Consider the following 16901-nt stretch of genomic DNA (forward strand, 5'->3'; position numbering starts at 1 on the left):
GCATCTGACTGCTAACCAGAAGGCTGGTGGTTCAAACCCACCAGCCCCTCCCCAGAAGGAAGGTTGGGCAATCTACTTCTGTAGTGATATCACTTAGGAAACCCAAGGAGGGGTCACTATGAGTCAGACCTGACTCAATGGCAGCGGGTTTGGTTTAGTAAGCTCCTGTGACAGAGTAGAAATGCCCACAGAGTTTTCTTGGCCCTAATCTTCATGGAAGCAGATCACAAGGTATTGTTCCCACAGAGCTGCTGGGTAGGTTCAAACTGCCAACCGTTTAGTTAATAGCACAATGTTTAACTGTTGCATTGCCAAGGCTCCTTGTCATTAAATACTAAAGCAACGAAATGGTTGTTTTCTCGCCTCACTAATCCTACAATAAAGCTGATGTGAATTTTTGTATTGGGAACAGAGATTAAGTTTGATTGGATATGGATTCAGACTCACAGCTGTTTCCAGTCAACATGAAAGGAATGTTTTTTTAATGTTAATAAATATGATTCATAAATGTAGTAAGTTTTCATCTAATTAAATCAAATTAATTGCTGCTATTTGATCTAAACTAGCTAATCACTGTACCTTCAAAAAAGATATCATTTGCAACATTTAAAATATCCTTCTGTATAGAATTGTTTACTCTGACACTTTATTCAGAAACCTAAATATCAAGTTATTTTACTTTCTTTTTTGTTGACCTAGAAATTGCTATTTATGGAGACACATGAATAACACCTGTTAACTGTCAGACTGGGACTGATACCTCATAGAATTTAATGATGTTGATGACCCAGGCACAGAGACCAGCGGCTGCGAAGGATTTGGTTCGAATCAGGTTGGGATTGAACTCTGGATCTTTCAAATACTGTTCATACACCACTTTTAGACAGTTCTCTGGAATGTGCTCTTTGTCGTAGTTAATTAATGCTTGCAAAAAATCATCAACCTGCAATGGAAAAAAAGACTTACTGCAATGAACCCATTTGGGCTGCAGAGAAAATTCCAAGAGCAGAAGTTAAAATCAGCTTTTAGGACTTACATTACAAAGGCAAAATTGGCAAGCGGCATTTATCCTACTGTTTGACTTTTTCAGTCTTTATAGTATGAAGTTAGAATTAGCAATGGACACTTTCAAAATCTTGTCTATCCCAGGGTAAAATATTCAGTCCTTGCACAGGAGGCATTCACATTTTGAAGAAAAGAAAGGCAGAAAAGAAAAAGAAAAACACATACCAGAGAGCCCTTTGCTTTACCTTCTTGTACATTAGCAACATTTTCCAGCATAAGAAATGCATGTAATTTTCTCCCTCCTACACGTAACTGCTTTCATAATTTTGCAAATAATTAGCAACCTCCCATCTGCTTCTGGTGTTGACTTAGGTATGCCATAACCCCAAACTAACCTCCAACTTGCCAAGCAAAAACCTGAAGTCTAGAGAACATATTGCAGATTACACTCGATGAATATGAAGACGATTTTCTATTTACTTGAACACCTTGAGCTATCAAGCGTAACCACAGCACTGAACACAGTACTAAGATTCTTGGGACTTTCATCTTCCCACATTGTCTGATACCTTTCCCATGAAGACTTTAGCAGCTTTCCAACTTCGGTCTTTGGGCACTCTGCCCCTGGGAGCCAGAAGGACCATCACAGCTGCAGTGACATTGGTAACCGCATTTGGAGGGTTGGGAAAGGCTTTCAACTCTGTGAGATTGACCTGAAGGAATCAGCAGACACACAGGATCAGGGTTGTCTTGGGGAACACTGTAAGGTTGCCAGGTTGGTTTTTAGTGGCTTACACTTTGCCTTTTCATACCAGTCTCGGTTGACAATTCCTTGCCACTAATGGGAGCTCTGGTAGCATAGTGCCTAAGGCATTGACTACTAACAAGAAGACTTCCTTGGAAGGAAGATGGGACAATCTACTTCCATAGTGATACCTCCCTTGGAAACCCAAGGTGGAGTCGCTATGAGTCGGGTCCGACTCGACGGCACATAACAACAACAACAAGGGACTCTACCGGGGATCCCAGCAGGCTCAGTTTGAGTGTCAGGAAATTTTACAAACATATAATTTTGGACGGGTCGCTATGAGTCGGGTCGGACTCAGTGGCACATAAGAACAACAACAACATAATTTTATGAGATTGATGGGTTCTACCCTACTTACAGTGTATGTTCACATTTTAACCAGGTCCTCCTAGAAACATAATTCCTTAGTTCATTGTCTCTTAGTTTTTGTTTTCCTGCCTCACACTCATGAGAAATACCTTTCTTTATATTACAGTGACTCCCAATCAGGAGTGGGTCTGTACGGGCCGAACCTAAAGGCTTCCCTACTCCTTAATCCCCTCACATCACAATCTTGACGTAGCCCAAAAGAATGGTTTTAATGGCGTACACTGCAAGCATTAGAGCACTTATGTTGGGGCAGGAATTAATCAGGATCTATAAGAAGTAAATGTAGGTCCATGAAAAGGGGGAAAATAAATAAATAAATATATATATATATATATATATATATATATACACACACACACACACACAGTCTTGTGTCACTTAATGTTCATGCTATGTTCTGTGACAAAGGATGTGATGTGATTTGGATATTGTGTATGAACACCATATTATACACAGGCAGGACTCAGATTACGAATGAGTTCCTTTCCTAACCCTGCCTATAAGTTGAATTTGTAGGTAAATCAGAACAGTCAGGTATAGTTCGTATCCAATATCAGTCAAACATTTGTCTCAGTATATATATGGTATGTTGTTGTTGTTATGTGCCATCGAGTTGAACCCAACTCATAGCCTCATAGTGACCCCTCCTTGGGTTTCCAAGGCAGTATCACTACAGAAGTAGACTGCCCGTCTTCTTTCTGAGGAGTGACTGGTGGGTCTAAACTGCCAGCCTTCTGGTTAGCAGTCAAATGCCTTAGGCACTAGGTTACCAGAGCTCCCATATATGGTATACAGTGTACATTTAAAAAAAAAAAAAAAAGAAAATTTCCAGAGGACTAAAACATCTTTAACATAACAATACAGTAGCAATAATAATAATACTGTGTTAACGTCCATTAGCAAAGTAGTATTCTTTCTTAGTAGGAACCATTATAGTAACTCGAAATTTTAATATAATTAGGCTTTACAAGGGTTGGTCCCAAAGTATGGCCTGGGAACTGCTTGTACTTAGCAAAGCTATATGGGATATTGTAGGCGCTCTGGTGGTGTAGTGCCTAAGGCACCTGACTGTTAACCAGAAGATTCAAACCCACCAGCCACTCCTCAGAAGGAAGGTTGGGCAATCTACTTCTGTAGTGATACCACCTCGGAAACCCAGGGAGGGGTCACTATGAGTTGGATCTGACTTGAGGCAGTGAGTTGTATGGGCTATTATATGTGTGCCATTATATGGCTGGGAGTACAATTGCTTTGTACACAAGAGACATGAAATACACCTCTTGTGTGAGGAAGCTATTGCATTCATTTTATCTGGTTATATCTGCTGCTATGTCTTGTTCTCTGATTGCAATTTCTGAAATCCCTTATAATCTTATGGGACTATGGATGTAGATAGGGTTGGATGTTATGTGGCCCCTGACTATTTCCTGCAATAACGCTCTCTTCCTATAAAATCTGCTCAAATGTTGTTAAAATCCTCATTCTGTCCCATTAACATAAACTATTTGTTTTGGAAATGATGGTGAAGAATGAAAAAAGTAAAAACTTTAAAAATGCTAATGAGGGTTTTAAGTTGGTTAAACAAGATTCTTTCATCATTCACAAATACCATCATCATTAATAAATATACACTCACCTTTACATTCTAACTGGTTTCATTTATTTTCTTTGAGTAAATAACAATGTATTTGGAGACACACAAAGCAGAAAATAAATATCCTGTTACTCAGAAAGAAATTGATCTTCTATCATTACATCTTTATGTTGCTCGAAACTTTTTAGTTTTATGGTAATAGGATAAGAAATATCAATGTCGATAGCTCTTTCCTCACAGTCAAAATTATTTTCTTAAAGAAAAAAAACAACTTAGAAAAAGAATTGAGTATTTCTTGTCAGAGCAATGAAAGTCTGAATCCTTTACTCTTTGAAAGTTAATCTTAAAAACGCCAGGCCTGAGATTTCCTCAAGACATGGGTGGGGAGCCTTAGCACAATCTATATGCTCCAAAGATAGCACTGCCCATAGTTGCACTCTCTCTCTTGTGAAGAATATAGATTATGATATGTTAATTATTTAATAATAATTCAAAAGCTCAGTGAGGGTTTGCTAATAATGTGAAGCAAGGAGAAATGGTGTGGGCCCAAACCTAGGCGTCTTTGCTCCCAACCACTGCCCTCTTCATGAAAGTCTCTCATTAATGTTACTTTTTATAATCCAGAGGCAACAAAGACACCACCACCTACTTCTTAAAGCAACACATGGTATGAAAAACTGGATTCCAATTAAGAATGAATCCCATGGTGTTCGAAGTATTCAAAAGGAGACTGCTTGCTGGGGAGTGGAGACTCCAGGGTAGAAAGGAAGTTGATCTCTAATGATATCCTTGAGTATTTTACGGGTCTCTCTTTTTTTAAAAAAATCTTTTGGCTGTATGGACTATACTCTCAGCTCAGTTTTTCAAACTCTAATATATCTTGAATACTATTTTGAGGAAAGCCATGAGCCAAGTCCTCATTACCCTGTTGAGTGTATCGAGGGCAGCCGTAGCTGCCACCAGCGCAGGCTCAGCCTTGAGTAAGTCGGCCTCACACTCTCTCTGCTTCTGGGACACTTCTGTCTGAATGGCTGCCACCTATTTAAAGGGGAAAAGAACACACAAACCCACAAATGATCATCTTAGAGATCTCTACTGAGGAATGCAGGCTGATAGAGTACTACTCTTTAATAATTCATTTATTTATTTATTAAGCAGGTGAGGAATCTCTATAAAGACTAATTTTCCTTCAGGCATGGTGTGTATACAAAGCCTTATGCATGCTCCAAATACTCAATGACTAAATCCCAACACAAGCAGATTCAGTTTTCAAAAAGTGCTCCAAGTAGAGTCTTGTCTAATTTATTTATAAAGTACTACTACTAATAAAAAGAACCCTGGTTGCACAGTGGTTAAGCATTTGGCTGCTAAACAAAAGGTCAGTGGTTCGAACCCACCAGCTGCTCTGTGGGAGAAAGATGAGGCAGTCAGCTTCTCTAAGTGTCTGGGCAGTTCTACTCTGTGCTACGTGGTTGCTATGAATTAGAATTGACTTGATGGCAGTGGGTTGGTTGGTTGGATTACTAATAATAAAAGTGAAATTAAAGGAGTTCTCTGTTCTTCAATTTTCTTTTTCAGTAAGTCCTGATCAAGTGAAAATCCAGGTTGGCTCAATAACCTAGCCCACAAAATGTTCATGCTAGAATTTTGTATCTAAGAACCATACTGGCTATACATTAAGAAAAGATGTGAAGCTCTTTTGTTCAACTCGCTAGAAGATATTGTTCTATTCTCTGATCATGGATTATATGCTTAAACCTAGGTAGAAATATTCTATAGATGAAGGAAGGGCTCCTCTAAGGACCTGGTAAGAAACTATAGCTCCAACAGCCCAGGCCTGTCTTTAGTAATGGAACAATGACTCAGAGGGCCCTCGACTATTGGGGGTTCAGTGTCACAGTCTTCAAGGTCCAAGAGAGTCCTGCATCAGCCTCCTGACACAAACACACATACTATGGCCATATGGAAGCCATGCTGGTAAACTGGAACCAAACCAAAAGGAGAAGCATGGGAGTTTTTATTCAGTGTCTAACACATCGACTGGTAACCAGAGGGCTGGCAGTTCAAACCCACCAGCCGCTCCTCGGAAGGAAAGTTGGGCAATCTACTTCCATAGTGATACTGCCTCAGAAACCCAAGGAGAGGTTGCTATGAGTTGGGTCCGACTAGAAGGCACATAACAACAACAACAACAACAACATCTCTACAGAATTCAAATGACCAAGAATACATTTAATCCTCAGTCAAAATTGAGTTTCAGAGCTGTGGCACTAGGCACCAGAGCTCTAGTCACCATGGGGGAAGGTTCCTGCAGTGATAGTGATTGTGGAATAAAATGTGAACAAAAGTGCATTTCTTCAGATGTATTTGGACTGAACAGGTTTAACTATACCATAAAATTAAACACTGCTCACAACAAATTATGTTGTCTACTTTGGCTGTATTAGCAGTAATTACCCTTCTCCTGATTAACCATTATTTTGCTGTATACTGTACTTTTTATGAACATAATTGGTTCTGCATAGATATGTGATCTCCTGCCAATGCACACAGTTACTGTTAATGTAAATAAGTTCTTACGGAGAACTACTCCAAAACCATAATCCCCACGGCTGCTGGGAAAGGACCAGGAAAATTCTAAGAATGCTTGGTGCTGGAGAACACTGTTACAACAGAGTATGTGAACAAGTGAGTTACTGCTTCAGTTCTGTTTCTTTTCCATAAGGATATAATGAATCCATACATGCTCTTGGTTATTTATAATGTCATTTTTAAATGATTTTAAATTAGACTCAGCATCATAGATTTTTAGTACCAGAAGAAACCCTAAGGAGTATTTCATTTAAGTGACATTTTTATAGGACTGAGAGCTGGTTTTGCCTCTTTTTACTTCTTTACTGTTAATGGACTATCATTCCTTTGGGTTATTTTTATAAACAGAATTATCTTAATTATTAATAAACTCACAAATACAAATACAAATAATAAAACTAATTAAAAAACCCTATACTCTAGTTTGGTCAATTTATTTCTCATTGCCAATACTTCTCACTCTAAAGTGTAACAATACTGTTGTTGTTTGCCATCAAATTGATTCTAACTCATAGCAACCCTGTAAGACAGAGTAGGACTGTCCCACAGGGGTTCCTAGGCTGTGATCTTTATAATCTCTTTTGAAGAGACTGTAGTAGTACTGCAATTCAGAAGTTCCTTCAAAGCCTCTGGTGGGTTTGAACCGCTGACCTTTTGGTTAGCAGTGAACTCTTAACCACTGCACCACTAGGGCTCCTTGCACAGTACTACAGCAGTGAAAATGCTGCATATCTCAGTGACTTGGCAAGCCATTTCCTCTGCCAAATGGTTCCTGAGTAAGGACCAGCAAGGGTCGACCTGGAAAAGGAGGAACAGCTATAGAGCATACTTGGAGGGTGTGCTTTTTCTCTGCCAGTGCTAGAGCAGAGATCTGGAGCTAGTCTCACCCAGAAGTTTTCTGTTTTCTACTGGTCAACATCTCTTTGTAGATGCTCATGAAACTTAGTGGTGATCACAGCAAGAGAATAAAGTCAAAATAATTGTTCTTACCTGCCTTCAGACTATAACAAATTACAAGGCGGACGGCCCTCAGACAACTGCATTTAGGAAATAACCCATAAACATAAAAATCGAAGGCCATTCCAATCAAGAAGGTTGTTCAAGTTTTGAAGAGATTATAGTAGTACTGCAATTTAGAAGTTCCTTCCAAGCCTAGGGATTATGGTAAAGACCATTCAACAAGAACAGCAGTTTTAAAGTTATTGGAGGTGGTTTAGGATTTAGGCATCTAAGTGTTAGAAATGATTAGCACACATGACTGGTAACCAAATGTTTGGAGGTTTGAGTCTTCCTGTCTTGGAACAAAGGCCTGGAGATCTACTTCTGAAAAATTAGCCATTGAGAGCCCTCTAGAGAATAGTTCTCCTCCCCACAACATGAGTAGGGATCTCCATGATGGCTACTGGCTTTGAATTTTGATTTTAGAGTTTGGAGTTGATGAGCCAAACAAAGATGGAGGAACAAAATTTTTGTAGGCTTAATGTGGCTTGAAGTCACCACTAGCAATGTAGTGGTTAGACTACTGATTATTTTTTAAATATGAAACAACAATTTGAACCTGTATTTCCACTTGGTCTGATAAGATAAATAAAAAGGCAGTCTCTAAACCACAACATTTGTCTCATGATATTAAGTGTGGCAATGTACTTTGTGCACTATTAACATTATTTTGAAATTATTTCTCATGTATTAGTCCTGAGGCTTCTAATATGATATTGGCAGAAAGAGATCATCTGTTCCTCCTTTGGTTTCTCCACAGTACCTAGGGCATTGCTGAACATATGGCAAATCTGAGTTCACAGGTGAACTCAGGTGTTGATTAATTCCTTGACTCTATGCAGCTTAATTATACATAGGCCTCCCGTGACTTCTAAAAGACAGGTCTGGTGATCTCCTGGATGTGCGTTACATCTAATTTAAAACAGTCCCTTCCACCATCATCTCTCTCTGTTTTATTCTGAGCACTTATCATTAATTCAAACTGATAAATCCTGCTTATCAATGTATTACTTATCTCCTGTTAATCTTTATACTTACAAGGTAAGCTACTTGAGAGTACCTTGCCTATCACATATTCCCCAGGAGCCTAGACCAGTGCCTGGCAAAAAAAGGCTCTCATTTAAAATTTGGTGATTATATTTAAATTAAGCCCTGTGGATAAAATGAAAGTTGTAATAAGAATTTTTATTTCCTGACATGTATTAGATATAAAAATAGTACATGTTTTTCTTTTTCTTTTTTTTTTCATGTTTGAAGAACTTCATGAAACAACTGTCAGATGAATTCTAATTTGCTAAAACTTTTCCCCTTCCCGCTTTTGTAAGGGTAGTTTTGCCTTAGGAATTCACAACTAAGAAATACTTCTAGATTATTTGTTGAGCTTTAAGATCTCTATGGAGGTATCTGTGGAGATAGGTGATGATAGGATAATTACTAGAACATCACATATTCATGACTGTCTGAAAAATATCTCCAGGGTGGAATGAGCTTATAACCACACCATGTGCAATACTTCATTGCTTAATAATATAGTTTTAAAGGTGTTCTCTACATATCTGAAACTCAATGCAAACATTTATTACTTGAATTAAGAATGATATGCCTATTGACCATAATTAGAAGTCTTCAACTTCTAATATATGCCCATCTTATTTTTTAATTGTTTTTTTTAGAATTTTTATTTTCAAATATATATTTTATGTCCTTTGCGAAGAACTGGAGTTGACTGGATTGTAGTGGGCTTTGTGAAAGCTAAAGATAAAGATGTGCAATATACAATTGGGGGAAAGAAAAGGAAACAATTCAACTATATTGTTGACAAAATTCAACTATACTGAGTGACAACAATTCAACTATATTGAGGGACAAAAATCACTGGAAAAGCTCAAATATCTTCTGTTATAAAATGCAAGGATAATGGCTACTGGTCCAATGGCTATGACAGTGCTAGAAATTTACAATTTTTGTGAACTAGGCACTAAATATAATCTGTTTCTTAAATAAAAACTTTTATCTCATACATCTACATTTATTAATTTTTAGAAACAAATATTTATTATTTCTATTTACTGTCCTATTTGCAGTGAGAAATAAGAACATACTCAGAAAATACTTTCCAATTCTAGCTGAAGTTTTTCTAAAAGAAGACAAAAGAAGTATTTAAGAATTGCTGAAAACCTGAGTACAAAAAAAAAAATGCAGAGTCTATATAATTTTTAAAGTAATTATTTTCAACAATATAAAACAATACAGAATTCCAGGGCTTCAGCAAAATGAAAAAGAACAAATTTAGCTTAGGAATTAATAATAAACTTCTCAAGTTGTATGATTAAAATGCAAAATTTGAAAAACATCTTGCAAAGTGATGGAATGGGCTTTGTTAACAATTGAGTTGTTCAATTTGCCTAAAAACTAAAAACCTTTAGAAACCTCAGAGGTGACTTCGTGACCTTTACTGTATTACAAATAGGCCTGATGTTCAAGATCCACATCCATTACATGCTTGAATGAGCTCAGTATTTATTGTTCTTTCATATCATTAAAAGAGCTAAAAGGTTGGGAAAATGCATAATGTAAAGAAAGGTCAAGTGGTAATCATGGTGTGAAATGCTGTTACATATGTAACTATAATAATTCTTTAGATTTTATGCTCCCTGTAGAGGAAGTTGTTCAAAATTGTTCACCTACAAAGGTTTATTTTGTGCTAAATATAGCTCGGCAACTCTAAATGGTGGAATGAACCTGACCTTTTGCTCCTCGGCGTCGGCGATTGCCTTTTCCCGGCTTACTTTTTCCGTCTGAAGCCCGATCTTTGTGATCAGAGCCTCAGCATCACGATTTCTCAGTTTCAACTCTGCTTCTTGAGAAGCTAGTCTGGCTTTGAGATCTTCTACCTAAAGGAAAAGTCAGCATTTTGAAGTAACCAGCATTGACAGAAACAAACACCAAATACAGCTTTTTCAAAAACATTTAAAATGGAATTTAGGGATTTTAAGTTTGTATATTATATCTGTTTCTACCCTGATTTTTCTTTAGTTCTAGTTACAAATATGCAACCCATTTTTTTTTCTCCCAAACGTGAATACATTAAATAATGTTTTTCAATGGTTTTGTGGGAAATATAATTAATTTCTATCAGTACCAACCAAAACTTTTGTTTCTCTACTCAATTCTGCACAGTCAGGCAAATGCCAACAGAGGTTTCCACCCAACCACACATCACTCCACACCTACCAGCTTTTCTGTGCAGCTCAGGCCATTGAGGCAGCAGATGGTGTGGGAAGACTTGATTTGTGACAAGCTTTGCACTCACCAACAAAAATAGCTGGAGGCTTTACACAAGTTGTATGTTGTTGTTATGTGACATCAAGTCGGCCCTGACTCATAGTGATCCCTCCTTGGGTTTCCAAGGCAGTATCACTACGGAAGTAGATTGCCTAACCTTCCTTCTGAGGAGTGGCTGGTGGGTTTGAACTGCCAGCCTTCTGGTTAGCAGTCAAGTGCCTTAGGCACTATGCTACCAGAGCTCCCAGACAAGTTGTACAGGTTACTGTCACTCAGAACTGACTTGACAGCAGTGGGTTTTTTTTTTTTTTTTTCGGTTTTAGACAAGTTGAAGATGTCCTAAATAACTCTTTAACTGTTTACAGGGTAATAAGTTGCTTGCTTTGATTGGGTGTCCCTGGATGGTGCAAGCAGTTAACACACTTGTTTGCTAACTGAAAGGTTGAGTCTATCCAGAGGTACCTCAGAAAAAAGGCCTGTTGATCTACCTCCAAGAAATCTTCCACTGGACCTCAAGTGGACACATGCCCTTGAGAGAACAATCATGGGAGAAGGAAGGGCACCTTATGCACAGGGAGACAGCTTAGGGGGCAGGAGAGTATGGAGGGATGGACACTGGGAAGTGGTACCTTGGGGAGGAAATTGGAGAGGAGCTGTCGCATTGTGGTAAACTGTGGTCAATGACATGAGACAAAGTATATGTGAACTGCTGTATCGAGAGTGAATTTGCTCTGTAAATCTTCACCCAAATCTAAATAAAATTAAATTTAAAAAAAAAAAAGAAATCTTCCACTGGAAATCCTTCGGAGCACAGATCTACTCTGACACGTATGGAGTCATCAAGAATGAAAATTGACTGGGTAGCAACTGGCTGGCTAGTTAATTATTTGGGATCAAACTGCCCTTAGATAGGTCTTATCTCTTCCAACAAAACATGAAATCGTGCTCTATTTTTTTTTTCAAGTCTTAATTTTTATCTCATGCAACATTTAACTTATGACTGTGCAGTCAACTAAACATTAAACTTAACTAAAATCTACTGAGACAGGTAGCCACCCATGATTTGTGGAGTACTAAAGGAACTTGAGTAGTGTAGTGCCCAAAGCACTTGACTGCTAACCAGAAGGCTGGCAGTTTAAACCCACCAGCCACTCCTCCTCGGAAGGTTGGGCAATCTACTTCTGTAGAGATACCACCTTGGAAACCCAAGGAGGGATCGCTGTGAGTCGGGTCCAACTCAACGGCACATAACAACTACAACAACAATATGCCATGGCCAAAAACCCAGCCAGGGTCCTCAATGTGGAATCCTCTCGGCCCACCATTAACAAACCTCACTCAGGTCTTGTGGAGCTCAGTCTTTCTGAAGCAACACAAGTTCACCTGTTAAAAACAATGATTCTTCCCATAGTTTATTTTAGATCTAGGTTCAGAAGGTATCACTAGATTCCTAAATTTGAGGATCACATAAATAAAAGCAGAGGTACTAAAGAGAAAAACATGACCTAGCTCTCAAAAATACATAAAAACAGCTTTAAATATCATGATGATTAACTCTCCAATCCTTTTACTATCCAAAATGAAAACCAAACCCACTGCGTAGAGTCGATTCTGACTCATAGCGACCCCCTTTGTGTTGCTGAGGCAGTAAATCTCTATGGAAGTAGATTGCCCTATCTTCCTTCTGAGGAGTGGCTGGTGGGTGTGAACTGCCAACCTTCTGGTTAGCAGTCAAATGCCTTAGGCACTGCACCACCAGAGCTCCTTATTTACTATCTAGAAGTATAAAATGTTACTATTTTTTAAAATATATATATATAGAAGGAAAGAATAATCATAACCACTTTTTTCGGCTCAACTGCTAAAAGCACATCAGTGGTATCTTGTGAACCAGCATCCCACTGCTACATGTGAGCAATCTTGTAACCCCCACTCCAATGCAATTGATTTACACTATTCCTAAAAGGTATGATTATTGCTATGATTGCTCTTTGTACTCTTATAGTTTAAGTTTAGATTGATTTTCAGCCTCTCCATGAACTCAGGCTAACACTGCACAGTGATACTTGCTTCTCTGTTTTTTAGCCACATGAAACTAACATTACGTTCAGCTACAGTCAAAAGAGGCATCCAGGAGATGAGGAAGAAACTGTGTTATTTCAAGCTCTAAGTGATTCAAGTCGTGGATGCCAGACCTGATCTATGAAGAAAGGTCACTAAGGCCATCTGTGATGATCTAAGCTGATGATGGCTAGAGAGGGGTTATGCAGCTATAAAAGGGGTTTACATTTTACCATAATGAATACACATTGGTAAGGTTTAGACACTTATATTTTCAGATGGCATGGCTATCCAGCTCTGTGGAATTGCTTAAGGCAGACCCGTGGACAACATATGCTCCAGGATGAAGTAACACAACTTATACTATAAGGCTCTCCAACTCTCCATATGAGAAACCATGCTTTTATCAAAAGAATTTGATGTTTAAAATAATCAAGGGACTATTAATTAACCACTCTTCTAATATTATTAAGAACCATACATGCACAGATGGGGCAGTGGTGGTTCTGAAGAAGAATTCTCACCTTCTACCAGGGAGAGAGGTATCAGTTCCATTCCCAGCTGCTACACCTCATACACAGTTACCAGCTATCTGTCTGTGGAGGCTTGCATGGTGCTATGATGCTGAACAGGTTTCAGTGGAGTTTTCAGACTAAGATGGACTAAGGAGAAAGGCCTGGTTATCTACTTCCAAAAATCAGCCAATGAAAACTCGATGGATCACCATGGTTTGATCCACAGCTGATGGTGGGATGGCAGAGCACTTGGCAGCAGTTTGTTCCACTGTGCATGGGGCCTACATCAGTCAGAGAACAGGAGTGACAGACACTAACAACATGCACAGGCAGCTAACTAAAAGAAATCATCTGCAGTCCTTCAATCAAGACCTGTGTGTCTTCATAGCTCTTCTGTTGTTTCTAGCCAAATGGGAACAAGGAGACCCCAAAAAGTCTTCACGAAGAAGACATCATCAGTCAGCTATTCCTCTCCTCCCTCTCCCCAGCTTTCCTGGCTCATCACTGTATAACTGAGATTATTACGAGGAAATCAACAGGTTCTCTCCACTTCTTTTTCCCTATGGCTGAGGTACTGTCATCACCGCAGTTAACTGCAATGCTAATCCACATCCTTCCAGCTCAGTCATTTGGGAAGAAAACTCATTAAGTGTGGTACTGGCAGTGTCAATAGTTCTGTTTGGGATCACTCAAAAGGACATAAATGCTTTGTGACACAGATTTTTTTTTTGGTGGGGGGAACTTACCTACTTTTAGCTCAACAGTACTCCTGGAAAAATCTTTACTAGGGACAAGGGCCTTGATTTACTGATATGGAATAGGAGACAATGGAAGAGAAGCAGGGCGAACAGAAGAAAGAATAAGATAAGATGCATTTAGAAAAGAATAAAGGAAGCATCTATTGAAAGGGTAGGAAAAAACCGCACCAATACAGATACGCTCTTTGCGGTCTTCCCAGCTCTTCCTCTTATTATTGCGCAATCCCAACTCTCCTGGGAACCTCCTCCCCCTGGTTTCTCTTTCCCTATCATGGTTCACCTACTCACTGGTCAGCACAGAACACTGTGGATCATCAAACCACCATTCCTGAAACTAAGGGAGAAAGATGCAAGTAGTGTTTCAGCCTACGGAAAGCAAGGGGGACATGATCAGAAAAGGTGAAAATGTACCAATGTATGCTCTTACAACTAAAAACCAAAAAACCAAATGCATTGCTGTCAAGTCGGATCTGACTCATAGTGACCCCTCCTTGGGTTTCTGAGGCAGTATCACCACGGAAGCAGGTTGCCCAACCTTCATTCAGCTAGGTCTTGGTTTATTCATAGCTTAGGCACAAGTGGGCCACTCAGTCCCCATAGGGAAAAAACTTGTCCAGTCTTTTGCAAAGCCTTGCAGGGAATACTGGTGAGAATTTTCACTCTACTTCCAGGGCTTGGCTGGCTCAGAGAAGGACTGGGTAAATTCCCAAAGTCCCTATATTCTTTCCTTCTTATCTACCAGTCACCGGGGTGGGGGTAGGGCAGCATGCTACCATGGACATGTGAACAATAATCAGTTGCCATCTAGTGGATTCCAACTCATGGTAACTCCATCTGTGTCAGAGCAGAACTGTGTTCCATATATATACGTTGTTGTTGTTGTTATGTGCCGTGGAGTCGGACGCAACTCATAGTGACTCCTCCTTGGGTTTCCGAGGCAGTATCACTACGGAAGTAGATTGCCCCATCTTCTTTCCAAGGAGTGGCTGGTGGGTTTGAATTGCCAGCCTTCTGGTTAGCAGTCAAGTGTCTTAGGTACTATGCTACCAGAGCTCCTTATATATACATTTATACATGCGCACACACACACACACGTATATATACATGCACACATACACACACACATACATAATATGTTGTTGTTGTTGTTATGTGCCATGGGGTAGGACATGACTCCTAGCGACCCCTCGTCGGGTTTCCAAGGTGGTATCACTATGGAAGTAGTTTGCACAACTTTCCTTCCAAGGAGTGGCTCGTGGGTTTGAACTTCCAGCCTCTGGTTAGCAGTCAAATGCCTTAGGCACTACGCTACCAGAGCTCCCCATACATACATACATACATATATATATAATATAGATATAGATATTTATATTTAAATAACTTTTATTGTGATTTGGATAAAAGGTTAGAGAGCAAAATGGTTTTCCATTCAACCATTCATACACATTTTGCTTTGTGACACTGATTGCAATCTCCACAATGTAATAGGACTCTTCCCACTTCCTGTGTGTGTGTTACCATTTCCCTTTGTCCTTCTTTCCTATGCCTTTCTGCCTTCTGAGATTTATCCCTGGACAAATGTTGCCCTTTTGATCTCATATGTTTGATTGTTCTAAGGGGTGCATACCTCCTTGATGTTATTATTCACTTTATAGGCATAGCGTTTTCAATAGCTGACCTTTTGAAAGTACACCAACAGGGTTTTCTTCTAAAGCACCTCTGCGTAGATGCGAACCTCCAACCTTTTGGTTAGCAGCCATGTATGTTAACCATCTGTACCACCCAAACTAACATGGTAGACAGAGTAATACACGTCTGGGTTCAAGCCCCAACTTCACTAGCTGTGGCCTTAAATTCTTTAAATCTCTTATATAAATTATAGTCATAACATCCACTTCATAAAGTTGTCTGGTTTTTAACAATGAAATTAGATCATATGTGTACAGACCTACATAACAGGCAGTACCCTATGCTAATTCTTTAATTTACTCTGCAGGTTAGAGACACTGTCCTTAAAGGCAGCAGGGGTTTTACAGCTGAGGCAGAAAGCAACACTGTTCACTTTCTTCTAAGAGAGCCAGTGGCTAAAAGAAGCAGATCAGACACCATGGTCAGGGAAAACTGTTATACTCTGGGACCTAACCACAGAAACCCTCACCATGGTCATTGGTCAAGAACTAGGGATCCATCTGCAGGTGACAGAATTCCTGCCAACAAGCCCAGAGCACCTAAGTCAGAGACAAGAGAGAGGAACCAGCTATGTCTGCCCCTTTCAACATCTTCCTCACACTACCCAGCACTGAGTCAGCCCAAGGAGAGAACCCTCTCCCAAATCAGGACAGAGTGATCGGTCAACCTCTTTCCAGGCTTGGGAAGCAGTAGCTGTGTGTTTTTTGTGTCATTAACTGCACATTTTCCCACTTGTTGTTAGGAGCTGTCAAGTCAATTTCAACTCATAGTGACCTGTTAGAACAGAGTAGAACTGCCCTATAGAGTTTTATAGGTTGTAAATCATTATGAAAGCAGATCGCTGGGTCTTTCTATGCATCTTATGAGTTGTTACTCTACCTGCCACTGAGTTGTCTCCGACTCACAGTGACTCCATGCACACCTGAATGAAACGCTGCCCAATCCTGCACCAATCCCATGGTCGGTTATAGACAAGACTGTCAAGATCCATAGGGTTTTCACTGGTTCATTTTGATCAGGTCTTTCTAGTCTGTCTTAGGCTGAAAGCTCCACTAAAACCTGTTCCATTTTATAGCAGCATGCAAACCTCCACTGATGGATGACAGCTACACACAAGGCATGCTGGTCGGCAGTGGGTCCCAGGTCTCCTGCATGCAGGATGAGAATTCTACCGATGAGGCACCAATGCCTCTAGGCATCTTGTATAAACAGGTTGACATGCTGCA

At 39.6% G+C, this 16901-nt stretch overlaps 1 protein-coding gene across 1 annotated transcript in view; it reads right to left on the bottom strand.

Moving 5' to 3' along the window:
* DNAH11 (dynein axonemal heavy chain 11) overlaps positions 1-16901 on the bottom strand; it is a 455361-nt gene that overhangs the window by 136482 nt on the left and 301978 nt on the right. The window contains 4 exon segments of the mRNA XM_007946592.1: positions 761-943; positions 1575-1718; positions 4701-4814; positions 10115-10261. Coding sequence (XP_007944783.1) covers positions 761-943; positions 1575-1718; positions 4701-4814; positions 10115-10261 — 588 coding nt within the window.

This window comes from Orycteropus afer, unplaced genomic scaffold, assembly GCF_000298275.1.
Source record: "Orycteropus afer afer isolate SDZICR_OR568_19922 unplaced genomic scaffold, OryAfe1.0 scaffold00008, whole genome shotgun sequence".
Taxonomy (NCBI): Eukaryota; Metazoa; Chordata; class Mammalia; order Tubulidentata; family Orycteropodidae; genus Orycteropus; species Orycteropus afer.